The sequence below is a fragment of the Hyla sarda genome, chromosome 5 (assembly GCF_029499605.1).
Source record: "Hyla sarda isolate aHylSar1 chromosome 5, aHylSar1.hap1, whole genome shotgun sequence".
Classification (NCBI taxonomy): domain Eukaryota; kingdom Metazoa; phylum Chordata; class Amphibia; order Anura; family Hylidae; genus Hyla; species Hyla sarda.
Window position 1 is genome coordinate 207526962 of NC_079193.1, and position 20573 is coordinate 207547534.

The window sequence follows — 20573 nt, forward strand, 5'->3', positions numbered from 1 at the left end:
ACAAGAGGACATAGTTTTAAATTAGAGGGGCAAAGGTTTATGCAGTAATATCAGGAAGTATAACTTTACTGAGAGAGTAGTGGATGCATGGAATAGCCTTCCTGCAGAAGTGGTCGCTGCAAATACAGTGAAGGAGTTTAAACATGCATGGGATAAGCATAAGGCTATCCTTCATATAAGATAGGGCCAGGGACTATTCATAGGATTCAGATTATTGGGCAGAGTAGATGGACCAAATGGTTCTTATCTGCCGACACATTCTATGTTTCTATTTCCAAATCCTCCTCAGGTCCCATTTCCTCATCCAACTCCTCCTCAAGAAAAACAAGCATACTGCTGCCAGCCAGATGTAAACGTTCCTCCATCCCTCCTTGCTCAATCATTATCGTGTTTGCTCAAGAATATCAGAGGAATAACATCCTAGGGGCCTGACGAAGCGCTGATTGTGCGATACGGGGGGTAGAAAGGAGGTTAGGAACCTCATGGCCACACACACCTCCCCTAGACCGGCAGGAGGGACACCCAGAAGGGCTACCGCACCCTACCAAATCCTTGCGGACAAACAGAACACAAAAAGTGGACACAGTGACAAAAAGAATAAATAGGTAAATAAGTGGATGTGCGCAGTGTGTAATACTGTCCGGACATCCGACCGATCTATAAAAAGTCCCCGATCCTAGCCGGAAGGCCGGGATACTAAGGGTGAGTGCCCAGAAGAGCGAGAGAAAAAGTGCGTGCTACGTGCTTTCCTTCAAGTTGGGTTGCAAATCCCAAGTGAATTCCGGCACCCTGGGGTCACCACTCCCAGGGCACTTGTGCACCTCGGCCTTCACTCTACCCGGACCTTAAGGCCAGATCCAGCAGGAACAGGTGTCATCAGAGACGACTGCTGTCCTCCACAGCCATCCCTGGTACACATGTCCTACTGTGTGGTTCCCATCCTGCCTCGGTGGTCTTCCACACCACCAACTAACAGGAAAGGTACTACACTTGATCTTAGCCAAAAGGCCATCTGCCACAGAGAGCAGTATTAAGAGAATAGTCATTTGAATATGGGGCCCTGTTTCAGATTTAGCATCGGGGCCCTAAAGCTTCACCTCTGCTTGTGTCATAGTGACAGAATATAATGTAAGAGCACAATGGAGTGTGGTAATATATTACATGTATTTTATTCCGCATCCATATTACATCCAAACAATAAACCCCAAGGCTTCTGTATGGACCAAGCCGGAAGAGCCAACAGGTTATATGCTGTTTCCCAACCAGTGTGCCTCCAGCTGTTGTATAACAACTCCCAGCATTCGTGGACTGTCGAAGGTATGTTAGGAGTTTTGCAACAGCTGGAGGCACACTGGTTAGGAAATACTGTACGTGAATGACATAGAGGCATTGCTGGAGATATACGCCAGGCCTCATACAGCCACGTCAATGTGAATGCCAGAGCTATGGCGACTGAAAAACCATAAACTATAAAACGTTGCCGGCCATTAAGTGGTTAACACGGGCAATTCCAGAACCGTTACTGGACGAGTGTTGAGCGGTGACAGCCGGTGAGCCGGAGGAATGTGGAGACGTCACCGCTCCTATGGCAGTCTGTGACGTAACGCTTCACGCCGGGGAAGAAGTGGCAGCGGTGAGCGGACGAGGAGAAGGGGCGGGGCGACGGGGATTCCGCGGGCAGCCAATCAGCTCGCAAGGCGCACATCGTCACGGCTCAGGCTGTGGAACCCGGGGAAAGAGAACGAGCGTTCTCGAAGTCGGTTCTAGATCCTCCCCTCACACGCCCAGCGCCCGGTACAGAGGCCATGGCCCCGGCCTGAGAATGCTCAAGATGAAGCTGCCCCAGAGGAAGACCAAGCACAGGGCATCGGATGAGGACGGCGAGGGAGAGCGGCTCGGGATGTGCTCTCGTCCCTGTAGCCTCCGGGAGTGCCCGGCCACCAATGGAGCCCCCGGGCCGGACCCGCTCCAGCGGGAGGCGGTGTATGAGTGGTTTGTGCGGACGCTGGGCCCGGCACAGAGGCTGGAGTTTGCCTGCGGGCTGCTGGACTTGTGTAACCCGTTGGAGCTGCGCTTCCTGGGCTCCTGCCTGGAGGACCTGGCCCGCAAGGACTGCCACTATCTGCGGGACTACGAGAGCAGGGCCAACAGCCTGGCCGGGGAGCTGCTGGTGGACCCCAGGGACCCTGTCATCCGCTCCCGCCTTATCGTCTACCTGGCGCTGCTCAGCTCCGAGAACCGGGAGGTCGCTGGCCGCCTGTACCGCCTTCTGCCCACCATGGAGACCCTGGCGGGCTGGGAGCGGGGCGACGAAGAACGGGAGCCCGGGGAGGAGCTGCTGCTTCTGCTCACCATGGCGTCCCTGCACCCGGCCTTCTCCTTCCATCAGCGGGTCACCCTGCGGGAGCGCCTGGAGGGGCTGCGGGAAGCTCTGGAGGTAAGCCTGGAGTCACCTGTAACCTTCACCCCGGGGGCGGCGTATAGATCAGCGGGGACTATGGAGTAGAGGACACAGCACTAATGATGGAGCGGATGACACTGATTACCCGATCACTAGGGATCACATGATCGCCGTCTATAGTGACTGCATGCCTGTGAGGGCCGGGGTATTGTAAATCTATATGTTCGCCTCACGGTATACATCTAGGTACTTCTGATATACTCTTATTAGGTTGGTTATATGGGTGTATTGGATGGGTGCTCAGGTGAATGCTCATCATGTATATTACGGGTCATCTGCAGTCTGTATGGGAATGAACACTGCCTAACTTCACTGCCCTTGGCATCCATCCGGTTCAGGGTCCATTAGGCACTACCCCCCCCCCCCCCTGCACTGAATGGACCCTGATACCGATTGGAGCCCACTGGAAACTGCCGGGTCCTCATCAGTATTATCAGGGATTTTTATTTCTCTGGTCTGCCGGATATCAGATCAGAGAAGACCCCTGGAGAGCGCCAGAGGCAAGTGAGGAGTCCTCCGGCCACCATCTTGGATAATCAGATCCCCTCAGCCGATCTGATCATCCATTCAAAGCGGCGTATTGCCGCAGATGCTATCTGTATTGATCAGGGCATCTTAGGGGTTAATGGTGGACATCAGCATGATCACTGATGTCCGCCATTACCGGCAGGTCCCTGGCTACTGATCCTGCCATGCATGATGCAGGCACCCTTTTGGTGCTTGCGTCATGTACAGGATGTAAATGTAGGTCCTGGCGGATCACATTTGGTTATGGGAACAACGATGGTGAAAGTTCTTTATAGTTTTCATAATTGAGGCCCCATGTATTCAGTGCTTATATGGGTGGGGGTACAGGGCTCAGGTGAATGCCCATCAGGTTTAATTTACTCTGCAGTCTTATCTGTATGGGCATCCTAGCTGCCCAGCTTCACTCTTCAGCAGGTGCCATAGGGAGAAGGCCCTTTACGTCCTCAGGATAGGGGATAACTATTCCCATGTAACTTCCTGTATTTTACAGCAGATCTCTGACACAGGCCCTGCTCACGTGTTTGTAGATCCCCTTGTAGAATCTGTTTAAATGATGGGAGTTGAGTGGAGAAAAAAATGCTGCAGGTCTGTTTTTTCCCCAACTCCTGCAAAACAGCGGACACCAGACAGAAACCCAGCGGACCCTATTCAGTCAGTGGGACCTGTTGGTGTCTTTTGTGCAATGGATAGTTTGGGTTAGTTCTTTTGCATCTGTGACTGAGCTCCAAATGCAGATGTGAACAGCCTTAAAGGGGTTCTCCGGTGCTTACACATCTTATCCCCTATCCAAAGGATAAGATGCCTGATCGCGGGAGTCCCGCAGCTGGGGACCCCCGGGATCATGCACGCGGCACCCCGTTTGTTATCAGTCCCCGGAGCGTGTTCGCTCCGGGTCTGATTACGGGCGACTACAGAGCTGGCGGCGTGTGACGTCAAGCCTCCGCCCCCATGTGATGTCACGCTCCACCCCCTCAATGCAAGCCGACGGGAGGGGGCGTGATAGCTATCACGTCCCCTCCCGTAGGCTTGCATTGAGGGGCGGAGCGTGACGTCACACGCCACAAGCCCTGTAGTCGCTCGTAATCGGACCCGGAGCGAACACGCTCCGGGGACTGATAACAAACGGGGTGCCGCGTGCATGATCGCGGGCGTCCCCAGCTGCTGGACTCCTGCGATCAGGCATCTTATCACCTATCCTTTGGATAGGGAATAAGATTTGTTAGCACCAGAGAACCCCTTTTAAGCTAGTTATTTTGGGCAGTATTTTTAGCCAAATCCAGTAATGGGTACCACTGAAAATGGTGTGTATGTTACCGGTATAGTTTTTCTCTACTACACTATTTTCCTTCTATGGGATTTATGTAGTATGGCATATGCCGGAGTATACCACAATTAGTTTCTTTAATTTCTGGTGTCTCTGTCCAAATCCCTCTCTGAAAGCAGTCCATACCCTCCTGAGAGACACAGACCCATGTGGTTTCTGCCCTGGTCTGATGAATGAACTTTTCTCTGCTGCAGGAGGGTGGGGGCTGCTCACCGAGTGAGCTGGCTGGCTTTTATCATCTGGAAAGATGGCCGTTAAAAGGGGTATTCCGGGCATTCCAAATGATAGGGAATAAGATGTCTGATCGCAGGGGGCCCGCCGCTGACCCCCCCCCCCCCCCCCGCGATCTCCCTGCAGCAGCCCGTATTCTATGCGTAGCTTAGTCTGCAGTTTTGGAAACCGCCGGGCTTCCGAGACGGGGACGTGACGTCACGCCCCCTCCATTCATTTCTATGGGAGGGGTGTAATGGCCGCAGCGCCCCCTCCCATAGACATGAATGGAGGGGGCGTGACGTCACGTCCCCGTCTCGGAAGCCCGGCGGTTTCCAAAACTGCAGACGCAGCTATGCATAGAATGAGGGTGCTGCAGGGAGATCGCGGGGGGGTCCCAGTGGCGGGCCCCCCGTGATCAGACATCATATCCCATATCCTTTCGATAAGATGAGGGGATAAGATGTTTTTGCCCGGAATACCCCTTTAACCTTTTCATGACTCGTCTAATTAATTTTTGTTTCTGGCTCTGGTTTTTTGTTTGTTTTTACTGACCTACTAAGGGCTTATTGTTTCCAGGACAAGTTGTACTTTCCAGTTACACACTTTATTTTATCATATAATGTATTACGATTCCAGAAAAAAATTAAGTGTAGGGCAACATTGAAGAAAATATGGAATTACACAATTTTGTGGGGCAATAATTTATTCTGGAGTTTACAATACGATAAAGCTGACATGCAAACTTAATTCTGAGTCATTACAATTTCAATGATACCAAACTTAAATAATTTTTGTTTCGTTTTATGGTTAAAAGAAAAATTGAAAACTTTAAAAAAAGAAAAAAAAACTTTGTTTATTACCATGTTCTCACCCCTATAACTTAATTTTTCCACCTGCTGAGCTCTGTTAGAGTTTAGCATGAGCTGTATTTTTTAATGATACCACTTTTGTGTAGTCCTTTTTTTCCTGTGTGGAATCAGGAATGTAGTAATTTAATAGTTTGGATAATTACGCACATGGCGATACCAAATATGTTAATTTTTGTTACAGTATTTTGTTTTTTTTATTAGGGGAGGGATTTTTTAGGCCCCCTAGTGGCTTATCATAAGCCATCATTAGATGGCTTACATAGATCAATGTAATGCTATTGCATTACATTGATCTACGATCGATTACTAAGGGCTGCCTAAGGGTATGTTTACATTGCGGAATCTCCGCTCGTGGAATTCCGCGAGCTGAGATTCCTTCAGGCCGCCGCAGAAGATGCTTTTGTGATAGAATCGCGGGGCCCTGTGCCGTCACCATTGACGACTATGCAGTACTTCGCGGAATTCCGCGCAAAGAATGAACATGTTTTTTCTTTGCGTGGAACAATTACAGCGGCATTTTGTCCGCCTCTGAAATTTGTGCGCTGTTTCATAGACAGCAATGCAGTCCGATGGAATTCCACCCGAAGAATGAACATGTTCATTCTTTGAGCAGGCGTCCATTCAACAGGCAGAATTCCGATTCGGCTATTTCGAAGTGTTAATAAAGAAGCAGAATCCCAAGGAAAGCAATGGGATTCTGCAAGTGGAATGTCAGCAATGTGAACGTGTTCTGAGATTTAGGGTGCGTTCCCACTGGGCTTATACGCAGCGTATCTCACGCTGCGCAAAATTTACGGCAGCAGCGGAAAATACGCTGCGTATTCCTTGCTCACTATACACACAGGGCTTTCTGGCGGCAGCCCTGTGTGTGCAGTGAGTTTTGGAGGTGGAGCCGCGTGTCACAGGCACGCCGGCACACGGCCCCGCCTCCAAAACTCACTACACACACAGGGCTGCTGCCGGAAAGCCCTGTGTGTATAGTGAGCAAGTAATACGCAGCGTATTTCCCGCTGCTGCCATAAATTTTGCGCAGCTTGAAATACGCTGCGTATATGCTCTGTGGGTACGCACCCTTAGAGTTCCTGTCATCAAGCCATATTTTCTAAACTAACTCAGATTATATTTCCTTAGTACTTTTAACATTCCTCCTGCCCTTAAAACATTTTTTTCTGAGCTTTATAAGCTCTGTATCATACCTTTCCCCTTGCTCACATTGTATGATCTCCCAGCAGGAGAAAGTGGGCGTTCCTCAGCAAACGCAACGTCACTGAAGCCTTCGAGAGCCGTGCCTCACCATGCACTTCTTGAGTTACGTCTCCTGCCAGGCCGGGAGGAGACTGAACTGACTGACTTCCGCAGGGAACAGAACAGAGCCACCTAGTGGCTGTTAATTCATTTACAATAAAAATACATATAAAGATTGAGAATTTTAACAGCAAGTAAATAGCAAAGTGTCTTATTGAATTGCTGTGAATTTGTAACATATTTAAGGACTACATAGTTTTTACAGGTAAAACATGTTCAAAATTGCACATTTTCATGTGTAAAAACTGATTGCACAGCACACTAGGCATGTGTAAACTAGGGATCAACCGATTATCGGTTTGGCCGATATTCACGATTTCGAAGTTATCGGTATCGGCAATTACCTTGCCGATAATGCGGGTGCTTTAAATCAATGAACTGCAGCAGCTTTTGAAGGGCCAGAGACCGCCGCCACCTGCTTCTCTCCCCCTGCCTGTCCTGAGTCCAACCATCGCCGCTGCCCGATTGCCTCCCCTGCCTATCCTCTGGCCAGAGACCGCCACTGTTCCATTGCCTCCCCCATCCCCGGTTTTATAATGACCTGTTCCCGGGGTCCGCGCTACTTCTGGCTCCTTCGTCGTCCTGTGCGCTGCGCAATGACGAGTGACTTCCTCAACGCGACTTCACTGTCAGTGGCGCGGCGCACAGTGACAGCTCAGGACGCTGCCGGAGCCAGAAGTTGCGTGGACCCTGGGAACAGGTAATTATAAAACCAGGGATGGGGGAGGCAGTGGGGCAGCGGCAGTGTCTGCAGTGCTGTGGAGTCGGATTTGGACAACATTTTGGGTACCTGGAGTCGGCAAACAATGCACAGACTCCTACTAAATTTAGATTGGAATAAAAAAAAGCAAGTTTAAATTACGTCTACTGTAAGAATAAAGACCAATGCATGCAATGCCTCACGTAACCACAAAACGAACACGTTAAGTGACCGTGAAGAAGCATGCTTTTCATGTGCTTTACTATATGGCACACAACGCACAATTAGGAGCGGCAATACTTGTACTTTCCATAGTGTTGTGTTCTGCTGTTACAGGGAACCCATGGGTAACCTAGCCTCTCACTGATAAGGGATTAAGTAAATTGTGTAAGTGAAGGTAATGGAAGGTCAATAGTTCAAGACTGAAGATGTAAACCATTGGAAAAACTGCTGCCATTCAACTAAGGCTATAAAAACTTGTATCCGATTGTTAGCTTAAACTTTAAACATGACTATGGGATTCTACTAGGGAAATCAAACCACCAGCTAGTAGTCCTTGGTAATGACATGTATGTTGCCTTTCTTTCCTTCAAGGAATGTATAAAATACATTTGCATATTAAAACAAAGGAGCCGGGGAGTCTGAGTCGGAAGTACAGAAAACTGCGACATTTATCTACTGACTCCACACCTCTGGGTCTCTGGCCAGAGGATAGGCAGGGGAGGCAATCGGGCAGCATCGGTGGTTGGACTCAGGACCCCAGGACAGGCAGGGGGAAAGAAGCGGGTGGGGCGGCGGTCTCTGGCCCCGCAAAAGCCGCTGAGTTAATTGATTTAAAGTGCCCGCTTTAAATCATTGATCTGCAGCGGCTTCTGCGGGGCCAGTAACAGTTTCAGGGTATACCCACACGCACCCTAATTTTACCATTTCACTCATTTTTTTTGGGGGGGGGATTAAAATGCACGGAATATCAGTATAAGTTATCGGCTATCGTCCTGAAAATTCACAGGTTATCGGTATCTGCTCTAAAAAATCAATATCTGTCGATCCCTAGTGTAAACCCATAATATATGTACAGACAAATGGTTCACTCGGCTGCATGCCGCCATTTTGTCTGTGCTTTTGTGTAATTGTCTCCCATTGTGATTTGTGTTAAAGAGGAAAATAGAAGTGAAAAGCAAAGCACTCCCCTACAGTCTGCACCAACTAATCTCTTCCCTCTAATCTACGGCGTACATGACTAGGAAGATCTGCTTCTCAGGAGTCTGGTCTTCATCATGTTTATGGGCGAGAATTGCTCAGTGCCTTCAGAATAGATTGTAGCTGGTGCTGGCTCATCAGCTCTTCACATGCCAAGGGGCTATTTTCACCTTCCACAGACCTGAATGTGAATTCTGTGGAATCTTCTTTTAGCTCTATGGTAAAATAACATCTGCAGCTGACTGCCTGCTGCCAGAATCCTCCTGCATTCCAGCTGTCTCTGAGAACAGGGAATCCTCCTGTGACATAACAACATACCACTCACAGGAACACACTGTTGATATTGGGCCTAACCTCCGTTCATTCTTTCCACTTTATGGAGTGAAATAAAAACATTCCTTCTGAGATGCCCAGAGACACAAGGCTATACTATATATGGCGGCCATCATTTTAATTTTTTTTAACCATTTAAATTTTCAAGACTTCAAGATTAAACGGCCTCACTAAATGAGTAGCACGTCTAAGATGTGACTTAAAAATAAGAGATATGGCAAATAATTTGAATTGATTTAAAAAAAACGGAAAAAACCCCCAGCTTCTTAGGCTACCAACCTGAGGAGAGAACATTGTAGATTTAGTAGCTACAAATTGGGATTAGGAGGGTCATTCTTCAATTATTGTCTAGTATGTGTACTATTTTAAATCATAAAAGTAATGTTTGATGTTACCTTCCTTCGCCAAATTAATCAAAAGTCACACGCCACTTGATGAATTTACCGGCTCCCATGGTACCCATTTAGACTGCTTTACAGGGCTGAAGTAAATGAGTGTGGGGTTGTGTCTAAAAGATGGCCGCTGCGACTTGTTTGCGACTTTCCGAGAAAAGTCGCACATAATCAGTGCCCACTGCACAAAACTAGTCTAAAGGACTGCAAATAGAGATGAGTGAAGTTACAGTGATTTGATTCGTCATGGACTTCTCGGCTTGGCAGTTGCTGACTTTAGCCTGCATAAATTAGTTCAGCTTTCAGGTGCTCCGGTGGGCTGGAGACTCTCTCCTAGGATTGTATCCACCTTTTCCAGCCCACGGGAGCACCTGAAAGCTGAGCTAATTTATGCAGGCTAAAGTCAGCAACTACCGAGCCGAGAAGTTTGTGACGAATCGAATCACTGTAACTTCACTCATCTCTATTTGCAGTCCTTTAGACTAGTTTTGTGCAGTGGGCACTGATTATGTGCGACTTTTCTCGGAAAGTCGCAAACAAGTCGCAGCGGCCATCTTTTAGACACAACCCCACACTCATTTACTTCAGCGCTGTAAAGCAGTCTAAATGGGTACCATGGGAGCCGGTAAATTCATCAAGTGGCGTGTGACTTTTGATTAATTTGACGAAGGAAGGTAACGTCAAACATTACATTGTAAGTTCGCTCATCTCTAACTGCAAATGGTGGTTCACATTCAACTATGATCAAAAGCAAAAGTCTTACGAAAGTTGCATGGGAAGTGAGACTTTTTCTGTGACAATTTAAGACTTAAAAAAAATAAAAATAAAATATTCTAAATAGCTTGATGAATTCCCCTCTAAGTGTCTGAGATTTAAGTGGCAAAAAAAAGGTAGGTTCCAATCACCAATATTTAGGGTTTGACATAAAAATATACCTTTTAGAATCAAATACTTTTGGTTGTAGTTTAAACAAACTGTTTTAAGGATAGGGTTGCACATAGCGCATCTGCGCTCACAGCAGCAATCCACCGATACGAGCAGACACTGAGGGAGTTGCGAGTGGAGTGCGCTTGGGCAGTGTACTCGAGGCATTGCTGCCACTTTTGGCCTAGCTCAAAGAGCAGCTTCGATGTCTGGAGAGCTGCACCTCGCGCACGAGTTGCACCTCCCTCTGTGTCTGCTATTAGCAGCTGATTGCTACTGCGAGCAGGACACAGCTGTAAAACAGCTGGAGGGACGGTCAGTAGTGCATTCGCAGCGTCAAATACGAAGCAGATGCCTAAGGGCACATTCCATTAGGGCTATGCGGTATACCGGTTCATACCGAATACCGAATATTTTGGGCTGCGCGATATGAATTTTCCCCCATACCGCAATACCGGTTGGGCCCCTCCCCCTCGGGAATGTATTATCAGCCCAGTGCTGCGCTGTCCCCACATCGGGGGAACTAATCCTATGTTACCCGCCAGCACTGTTCTGCCCCCCCCCCCCCCCCCAATTATCAGCCAAGCGGAGTACTACTCACACATGTCAAGCACTGCCCTCCTCTTTGTTGCGTGCAGACACCGGCGCTGGAACTCTATACTTTACGCCAGTGGTCTCCAACCGGCGGATCTCCAGATGTTGCAAAACTACAACTCCCAGCATGCCCGGACAACCAACAGCTGTCTGGGCATTCTGGGAGTTGTAGTTTTGCAACAGCTGGAGGTCCGTAGGTTTGAGACCACTGCTGTACGCTGTATACCTATGCCCGGGCTGCAAAAGGTACAGAAAATAAACTGTAACTTACCTACGTCGGCCACACGCTGGGGACGGGAATGTCGGACAGCCGTCAGCCTATCACCGGCCGGAGCGATGTCCCGCCCTGGCCAGTGATAGGCTGAGCCCACTGTCATGTGCCGTTGGCTGTCCGGGCATGCTGGGAGTTTTAGTTTTGCAACAACTGGAGGTCTGCAGGTTGGAGACCACTGGCGTATGAGGGCTTGTTTTTTGCATGACCAGTTGTCCGTTGTAATGCCATCACTCATTTTACCATAAAATGTATGGCGCAACCAAAAAAATACTATTTGTGTGGGGAAATGAAAAAGAAAACCGCAATTTTGGAAGGTTTCGTTTTCACGCCGTACAATTTACGGTAAAAATGAAGTGTTCTTTATTCTTTGGGTCAATATGATTAAAATGATACCCATGATAACATACTTTTCTATTACTGTTGCGCTTAAAAAAAAAAAAAAAAAAAAAAAAAAAAACTGTTTAACCAACTTAGTACGTCTAAGATCCCCCTATTTTGAAGACCTATAACTTTCTTTATTCCGTAAAAGCGGCGGTATGAGGGCTCATTTTTTTGCACCGTGATCTGTACTTTTTATTGATACCATATTTGCTTACATAAAACTTTTTTTAATGAATTTTTTTGGAATAAAATGTTAAAGCAGCTATTTTGGACCTTTTTTATTTACATTTTTTTTTTCTTTTTTTTTTTTCTTAACGTTCACACTGTTATTAACATTTTACACATTTTTTAAAAACTTTTTTTACATTTATTTTTACACTTTAATAGTCCCCATAGGGGACTATTTATAGCAATCGTTCGATTGCTAATACTGTTCAGTATTATCGGTCATCTTCTGCTCTGGTCTGCTCGATCGCAGATCAGAGCAGAAGACCCGTGGAAGGCAGCGGAGGCAGGTGAGGGGACCTCCGGCTGCCATGCTGGATGATCGGAGCGCCGCGGCAACGCTGCGGGCGATCCGATCAAAGTACAGTGGTCCCTCAACATACGATGGTAATTCGTTCCAAACGACCCATCGTTTATCGAATCCATCGTATGTTGAGGGATCCGTGCAATGTAAAGTATAGGAAGCTGTACTCTCCTGTCCCCGCTGCTCCGGACCAGGTCCTCACCGCTCCCGATGCTGTCCCAGGGGCTCCCGATGCTGTCCCGCTGCTCTGCTGTCTTCTTCGGGATCCTCCGGCTTCTTCCACATCTTCTCCATGGTCCAGGCCTCGCTTTCTGGTGACGTTATTACGCTGTTGCGCCGGCACGGCGTGCGTAGTGACGTAATAATGATGCCGGAAAGCGAGGCCCGGACCCCGGAGAAGATGCAGGAGACGCCGTAGGATCGTGAAGTGGACCCGGAGCAGATAAGATAGATAAGATAAGAGAGATAAGCGAACCTGTCCGGGAAGCTTAAACTGCTATCCGGCAGCAGCTTAAGCATTTTGCGCTGTCGGATAGCAGTTAATGCGATGGCCCCGACATATAAAAGCATCGTATGTCGATGCTGACATCGACATGCGATGGCCTCTGAGAGGCCATCGTATGTCGATTTCATCATATGTCGGGGCCATCGTAGGTCGGGGGGTTACTGTACGGCAATGCTGCAGATGCCGTGATCTGTATTGATCACAGCATCTGAGGGGTTAATGGCGGACATCCGCGCAATCGCGGATGTCCGCAATTATGGACAGGTCCCTGGCTGCATGACTCGAGCATCGCTCCGATGCTCGCGGTTATGCATAGGACATAAATGTACGTCCTGGTGTGTGAAGTACCAGCTCACCAGGACGTACATTTACGTCCTGCGTCATTAAGGGGTTAAAGAAAGAGGCGAGCGGAGATTTAAAAAAAAAAAAATAAAAAATCCTGCGTTTCCTATTCTTCTTTTTTCTCCTCTTTTTTCCTTCCAGTCAACTCCTGTAAAATACTGAACACCTGACAGACCGCTTTCAAGTTAATGGTATTCGTTGGGACCTGGTGATCTCTTGTGAAAAGGGTCAGTCCAACTTCCTTGTTTGGCTCCTCATGGACCCTAAACAGGACTGAGCAGTGTTGTGGACGACTCCGAGTATTTGCAATGTCCCTGCAAAGTAACTGAAGGCTTTTCTCTCATCCTAGGAGCAATGTTAAAGGGGTACTCCAGTGGAAAACATTTTTTTTTTTTTTAAATCAACTGGTGCCAGAAAGGTAAACAGATTTGTAAATTACTTCTAGTAAAAAAATCTTAATCCTTCCTGTACTTTTAGGGGCTGTATAATACAGAGGAAGTGCTTTTCTTTTTGGATTTCTCTTATCTCACGACCACAGTGTTCTCTGCTTACCTCTGCTGTCCATTTTAGGAACTGTCCAGAGAAGCAGGTATTTTCTCCTGCTCTGGACAGTTCCTGAAATGGACAGGAGAGGTCAGCAGAGAACACTGTGGCCGTGACATAAGAAAAATCCAAAAAGAAAAGCATTTCCTCTGTATTATACAGCCCCTAAAAAGTACTGGTAAGGATTTTTTTTTAATAGAAGTAATTTACAAATCTGTTTAACTTTCGGGCACCAGTTGATTTGGAAAAAAAAAAAAAAAATTCCACTGGAGTACCCTTTTTAAGTGTTACAGTGCTGCTGTTTTATTTCTTTTTCGCTTGTGGCACCTTGCAAAGTAAACACTAATTGCTTTGCATCAGTAACCCCCCCCCCCCCTTGCCATCTATAATAGTGTACTGTATGCATCATCTCTTGACAAGGGGCCAGCTTTTTCATTGCTTATGGTAACCCTTCTCTTGCTGACTTGCTGTTTCTTTCATGTGCATCACTTACTGCTTTTCCTCCCCACATGCCATCTTTAGCAGTGTAAATCATCAGCCAGGTCATTTCACTTTCATCAGCACTATGTTATGGGATAGCACAGAGCAATATGCAATGTATTTTGTAGTGATTGGCCAAAGAAGTAGGGGAAGAAGTAGCTATATCTGTACTCCTGGCAGACAGCTCAGAATTCATGCTGCTTCCTGAAATCAAGAGAATGAAAAATAGGTTTGCATCATGGTTGGGGAATAACTGCAGTGAGAGTACTAAAATCATCTTATCACTACTCTCTACCGTAATAAAACCATTTAGGTTTTAAATTATATACACACACGAAAGGTAGGCTTTTAACCCCTTAAGGACCCAGCCAATTTGCACCTTAAGGACCCGGGCATTTTTTGCACATCTGACCACTGTCACTTTATGCATTAATAACTCTGGGATGCTTTTACTTTTCATTCTGATTCCCAGATAGTTTTTTGCGACATATTCTACTTTATGTTAGTGGTAAATTTTTGTCGATACTTGCATATTTTCTTGGTGAAAAATTCCAAAATTTGATGAAAAAATAGTTTTTTTTTTTTTTTTTTTAAACTTTGAAGCTCCTCTGCTTATAGGTAGCCACTATAGAGGTATGCACTTTTAAAAATGGTATACGGTTTACGTTTTTCCATTCTATCCGTTTTTTTTTTGTTTTTTTGCCATACGGTTTTCTTTAGAAAAACTGATTTGAAAACCGTATTGCAAAAACGTGATGTGAACCCAGCCTTACTCATTCTGACATCCACTGCTCAGGAAGGGGCGTGTATGAGGCAACCATTGAGCCCACCCTCACTCACCATGCATTCTCTTCCTCCCTGAGTCTGTCTCTTCATCCAGTCACTGAAGGCTGCTCTGTAACCCCCCTCCTATCTGTTCATGCTATCTGATAGGATGGGTGTAAGCACAGAGGATTGCTAGTCCCACCATCGCTTACTGGACTTTGTTCCAGTCTGTGTTTCAGCTGGGACAAAGATGATGCTGCAGACGGACAGGATTATGTTCTGGATACTGTGGCGACCCCCTAGTGGTCGTTTTTTTATTTTTTTTATTTTTAAAAGCCATTATTTCTATAAAAAGGCTTCTAATAATATGTAGAAATTGCAAAGAAAGAAAGGAACTCGTAGCAACTCAACGAAGTATCAGATGTCTTTATTGTGGCGGTCTCATCGGAACACAAAGACAGTGGGATCGTGCGGGTGAGGGAGCGGGAGGGTGTAGTTAGACAACAGCTCTTTTTCGTCATATGACGCTTCATCCGGTCTGGCTAGTACAGGTGTAGCTGGTCATTTATACTCACGCCCTGGGGCGGGGAGCATAGGTGAGTGAGACAAGTTAATGTAAACACATACTTAAAACATAAAACAAAGTGCACATACCGAAACCAAGAAATACACCATTAAAAACAACTGACCTGTATTGTCTACAGGTAAGGGGATAGCTCATTGCGGTCATTCAACCCCATGGGTCCTAATGCCTAAAGATGGCTAATCCATTTGATCCCTTTATTCATGAGGATGCGATCGCGATCCACCCCCTGACCTGCAGACAGTACTTGTTCGATTCCTGGGAACTTTCAATGATAAACATTATGGACCTCTCGCATGTGTGCTATAAACTTTGGGGATCCCTTTCCTGTTGTGAGACTATGAATGTGTTCTTTTCTTTTATTTAAATTTCTTTTTATTTTTTCCAATATAATACGTGCCGCAAGTACACACGAGCGCATATACTACGTGTGTACTGCGGCATGTAATAAACTGACTTGCACATTGGGAAGTGTCAATCTAAATTTATTTTGCTGGAGATTGTTTGCAGACACTGCATGTTTTACAGGAAAAATTACCACTTGGGGCCGTTTTACTTAGCCATGTAGTTGGTTGTTTTTTATTGTTTTTAATTCTTTTATTCAAATAGCCTGCAATAGTGGTACTACGTTTATTTGTAATTATTGGACTGTTTTTTGCGACTTCGGCTAGATCACCATCGGTTTCGAGAATGTACCAGTGCTTGTTAATTGTTCTTTTTATGATATCAATCATTGGAGAATTATGAAAACTGAAAATAAAATGTTTTTCATTTTTGTCTTTTTGGTGACATTTTATACTCTGCACTTCTTGTTTGGTTTTATTTTGAACTTTCTGATAAGCTTGTTCAATAATTTCTTGGGGATAATCGCGTTCTTCAGTTCCTGCGCCTGAGTCTGATACACCGAGTCCTCTGTGTTAATCCTCCTCAGGCGCAGGAACTGGCTGTACGGAATTCCTCTCTGTACATGCTGGGGGTGTGAACTTTTGAAGTGTATAAGGGAATTTTCGCCGATCTTTTTTCTAAATCCTGTGGTTTTGATTACATTGCCTTCTGCCCACAAATGGACATCCAAGAAATCAAGCTGCTGGTCCTCAAATTGATAGGTGAATAGCATATTCTGTTTGTTGGTGTCATTCATGTATGTCACAAATTGTTTAAATAGGTCGGCCGGCCCATCCCAAATGACGAACACGTCGTCGACGTAACGCATGTACAGTTTTTTATGTTTAAAAAAAAATTTTTTTTTTGAGGAGTAAATGATGTTGCTCTCCATCACTGCTAGGAAGATGTTGGCGTATGTGCAAGAAACCGGGGTACCCATTGCGGTACCCCGGTTCTGCACATACCAATTACCTGCCTGAATAAAGGTGTTCTGTGTGAGGATCAGCTCGACTCCCTCTGTGATTTAAGTTTTTGAATGTCGAGGATTTGTCTAATAACATAGTTATTGCGTACCCCTTTAACCCCTTCATGCCCCAGGACTAATGCATACCTCCAAGTTGCTCGCTTGTTAGCACAACTGGATGTTTGCATACGTCCTAGCGATCTGCTCTGTGCGATGTAATGCACTGCAGGAGATCGCCGGTGGGACCCTGGCTGTCAGTAACAGCCGGGGTCCCGCTGCAGCTGTCGAGACCGGGATTGCGCCAGTCTCAGCAGCATTATCCCCTTAACCCCTTAAGGACTCAGGGTTTTTCCGTTTTTGCACTTTCGTTTTTTCCTCCTTACCTTTTAAAAATCATAACCCTTTCAATTTTCCACCTAAAAATCCATATTATGGCTTATTTTTTGCGTCGCCAATTCTACTTTGCAGTGACATTAGTCATTTTACCCAAAAATGCACGGCGAAACGGAAAAAAAAATCATTGTGCGACAAAATCGAAAAAAAAAACGCCATTTTGTAACTTTTGGGGGCTTTCGTTTCTACGCAGTGCATATTTCGGTAAAAATTACACCTTATCATTATTCTGTAGGTCCATACGGTTAAAATGATACCCTACTTATATAGGTTTGATTTTGTCGCACTTCTGGAAAAAATCATAACTACATGCAGGAAAATTTATACGTTTAAAAATGTCATCTTCTGACCCCTATAACTTTTTTATTTTTCCACGTATGGGGTGGAATGAGGACTCATTTTTTGCGCCATGATCTGAAGTTTTTATCTGTATGATTTTTGTTTTGATCGGACTTTTTGATCACTTTTTATTCATTTTTTAATGATATAAAAAGTGACCAAAATACGCTTTTTTGGACTTTGGAATTTTTTTGCGCGTACGCCATTGACCGTACGGCTTAATTAATGATATATTTTTATAGTTCGGACATTTACGCACGCGGCGATACCACATATGTTTATTTTATTTTTTTTTTACACTGTTTTATTTTTTTTATGGGAAAAGGGGGGTGATTCAAACTTTTATTAGGGAAGGGGTTAAATGACCTTTATTAACACATTTTTTTTACATTTTTTTTACAGTGTTATAGGTCCCATAGGGACCTATAACACTGCACACACTGATCTCTAATGCTGATCACTGGCGTGCATTAACACGCCTGTGATCAGCATTATCGGCGCTTGACTGCTCCTGCCTGGATCTCAGGCACGGAGCAGTCATTCGTCGATCGGACACCGAGGAGGCAGGTAAGAGCCCTCCCGGTGTCCGATCAGCTGTTCGGGACGCCGCGATTTCACCGCGGCGGTCCCGAACAGCCCGACTGAGCAGCCGGGTCACTTTCACTTTCACTTTAGAAGCGGCGGTCAGCTTTGACCGCCGCTTCTAAAGGGTTAATACCGCACATCGCCGCGATCGGCGATGTGTGGTATTAGCCGCGGGTCCCGGCCGTTGATTAGCGCCGGGACCGACGCGATATGATGCGGGATCGCGGCGCGATCCCGCTTCATATCGCGGGAGCCGGCGCAGGACGTAAATATACGTCCTGCGTCGTTAAAGGGGTTATCCAGGAAAAAACTTTGTTTTATATATCAACTGGCTCCAGAAAGTTAAACAGATTTGTAAATTACTTCTATTAAAAAATTGTAATCCTTTCAGTACTTATGAGCTTCTGAAGTTAAGATTGTTCTTTTCTGTCTAAATCCTCTGACACCTGTCTCGGGAAACGCCCAGTTTAGAAGCAAATCCCCATAGCAAACCTTTCCTGAGACAGGTGTCATCGGAGAGGATTTAGACAGAAAAGAACAACCTTAACTTCAGAAGCTCATAAGTACTGAAAGGACTAAGATTTTTTTAATAGAAGTAATTTAAAAATCTCAGTAAAAAGAAGTGGAGCACTCACCAGACCTTGAATGCAGATGGATTTTATTGACCGATTCGATCAAAGGCACATCAGGGGGGGAAGGTGGTACAGACAGGGGAGTGTGACTTAGAGACGCAGGGGTATCCTCTCGGTGACGGACCGTTGCGCGCCGGAGCGCTTCTCCAGACCGATTCCCGGTCTGGAGAAGCGCTCCGACGCGCAACGGTCAGGCCAATTTAATTTTAGCATTTTTGTATTTTCCTCCTCGCCTTCTAAAAATCATAACTTTTAATTTTTTTATTTTTTTTTTATATATTTCCATCCACAGACCACAGAGAAATTGCCTAACAAATTTTGGGGGCTTTTTCTCCTTTTACCCCTTATGAAAAGGGGAAGTTGGGGTCTACACCAGCATGTTAGTGTAAAAAAATAAATTTTTTACACTAACATGCTGGTGTTGCCCTTTACTTTTCATTTTGACAAGAGGTAAAAGGGAAAAAAGCCCCCCAAAATTTGTAATGCAATTTCTCCCAACTACGGAGATACCCCATATGTGGGCGAAAAGTGCTCTGGGGGCGCACAACAAGGCCCAGAAGGGAGATAGCACCATGTACATTTGAGGTGATTTGCACAGGGGTGGCTGATTGTTACAGCGGTTTTGACAAACTCAACAAAAACCCACATGTGACCCCATTTCGGAAACTACACCCCTCACGGAATGTAATGTGGGGTTCAGTGAGAATTTACACCCCACTGGTGTCTGACAGATCTTTGGAACGGTGGGCTGTGCAAATAAAAAATTTTGTACAGCCCACTGTTCCAAAGATCTGACAGACACCAGTGGGGGGTAAATGCACTCTGTACCCCTTGTTACGTTCCTCAAGGGGTCTAGTTTCCAAAATGGTATGCCATGTGGGGGTTATTTTGGTTCCTTAATGCAACATGAACCCCCCCCCCCCCCCCCGAGCAAAATTTGCTCTCCAAAAGCTAAATGTGACTCCTTCTCTTCTGAGCATTGTAGTTCGCCCGTAGTGCACTTCAGGTCCACTTATGGGGTACCTTCATACTCAGAAGAGATGGGGGGTTACAAATTTTGGGGGGTATTTTCTGCTATTAACCCTTGCAAAAATGTGAAATTTGGGGGCAAACACACATTTTAGTGGAAATGTTTTTTGTTTTTTTTTACATATGCATAAGTCGTGAAACCCCTGTGGGGTATTATGGCTCACTTTATTCCTTGTTACGTTCCTCAAGGGGTCTAGTTTCCAAAATGGTATAACATTTGTTTTTGTTTTTTTTTTTTTTTTTTTTTTTTTGCTGTCCCGACACCATAGGGGCTTCCTAAATGCAACATGCCCCCCAAAAACCATTTCAGAAAAACATACTCTCCAAAATCCCCTAGTGGCTCCTTCCCTTCTGAGCCCTCTACCGTGCCCGCCGAACACTTTACATAGACATATGAGGTATGTGCTTACTCGAGAGAAATTGGGCTACAAATATAAGTATACATTTTCTCCTTTTACCCCTTGTAAAAATTCAAAAATTGGGTCTACAAGAACATGCGAGTGTAAAAAATTAAGATTGTGAAATTTCTCCTTAATTTTGCTGCTATTCCTGTGAAACATCTAAAGGGTTAAAACGCTGACTGAATGCCATTTTGAATACTTTGAGGGGTGCAGTTTTTATAATGGGGTCATTTGTGGGGAATTTCTAAGATGAAGACCCTTCAAATCCATTTCAAACCTGAACTGGTCCCTGAAAAATTGTGAGTTTGAAAATTTTGTGAAAAATTGGAAAATTGCTGCTGAACTTTGAAGCCCTCTGGTGTCTTCCAAAAGAAAAAAAACTTGTCAATTTTGTGATGCAAACATAAAGTAGACATAATGGCCCTCATTTACTAAGAAAATCGGTTAAGTCTATCTTCTTACCCGACTGCTTTTGTCCCCGGGTATTTTATTATGTCGCATCCTTTTGTCCACTGCGCATGTTCGCAGACATCGTGCGCCAGTCTGCGACACGATGCGACCATTCTTTTTCCCGACGGACCCGATGTGGATTCTCCCCAAA

At 45.6% G+C, this 20573-nt stretch overlaps 1 protein-coding gene across 3 annotated transcripts in view; it reads left to right on the forward strand.

The window, feature by feature from the left end:
- The first annotated feature begins 1354 nt into the window (after window positions 1-1354).
- The window catches only part of ZCCHC2 (zinc finger CCHC-type containing 2), a 59042-nt gene continuing 39823 nt past the window's right edge, over window positions 1355-20573 (forward strand). The window contains exon 1 of one of the 3 annotated variants that reach the window (XM_056520997.1): window positions 1355-2437. In XM_056520997.1, coding sequence (XP_056376972.1) covers window positions 1586-2437 — 852 coding nt within the window. In that variant the 5' untranslated portion in view covers window positions 1355-1585. The remainder of the gene's footprint in view (window positions 2438-20573) is intronic. The other 2 variants (XM_056520994.1, XM_056520996.1) reach the window with 2 other exon arrangements.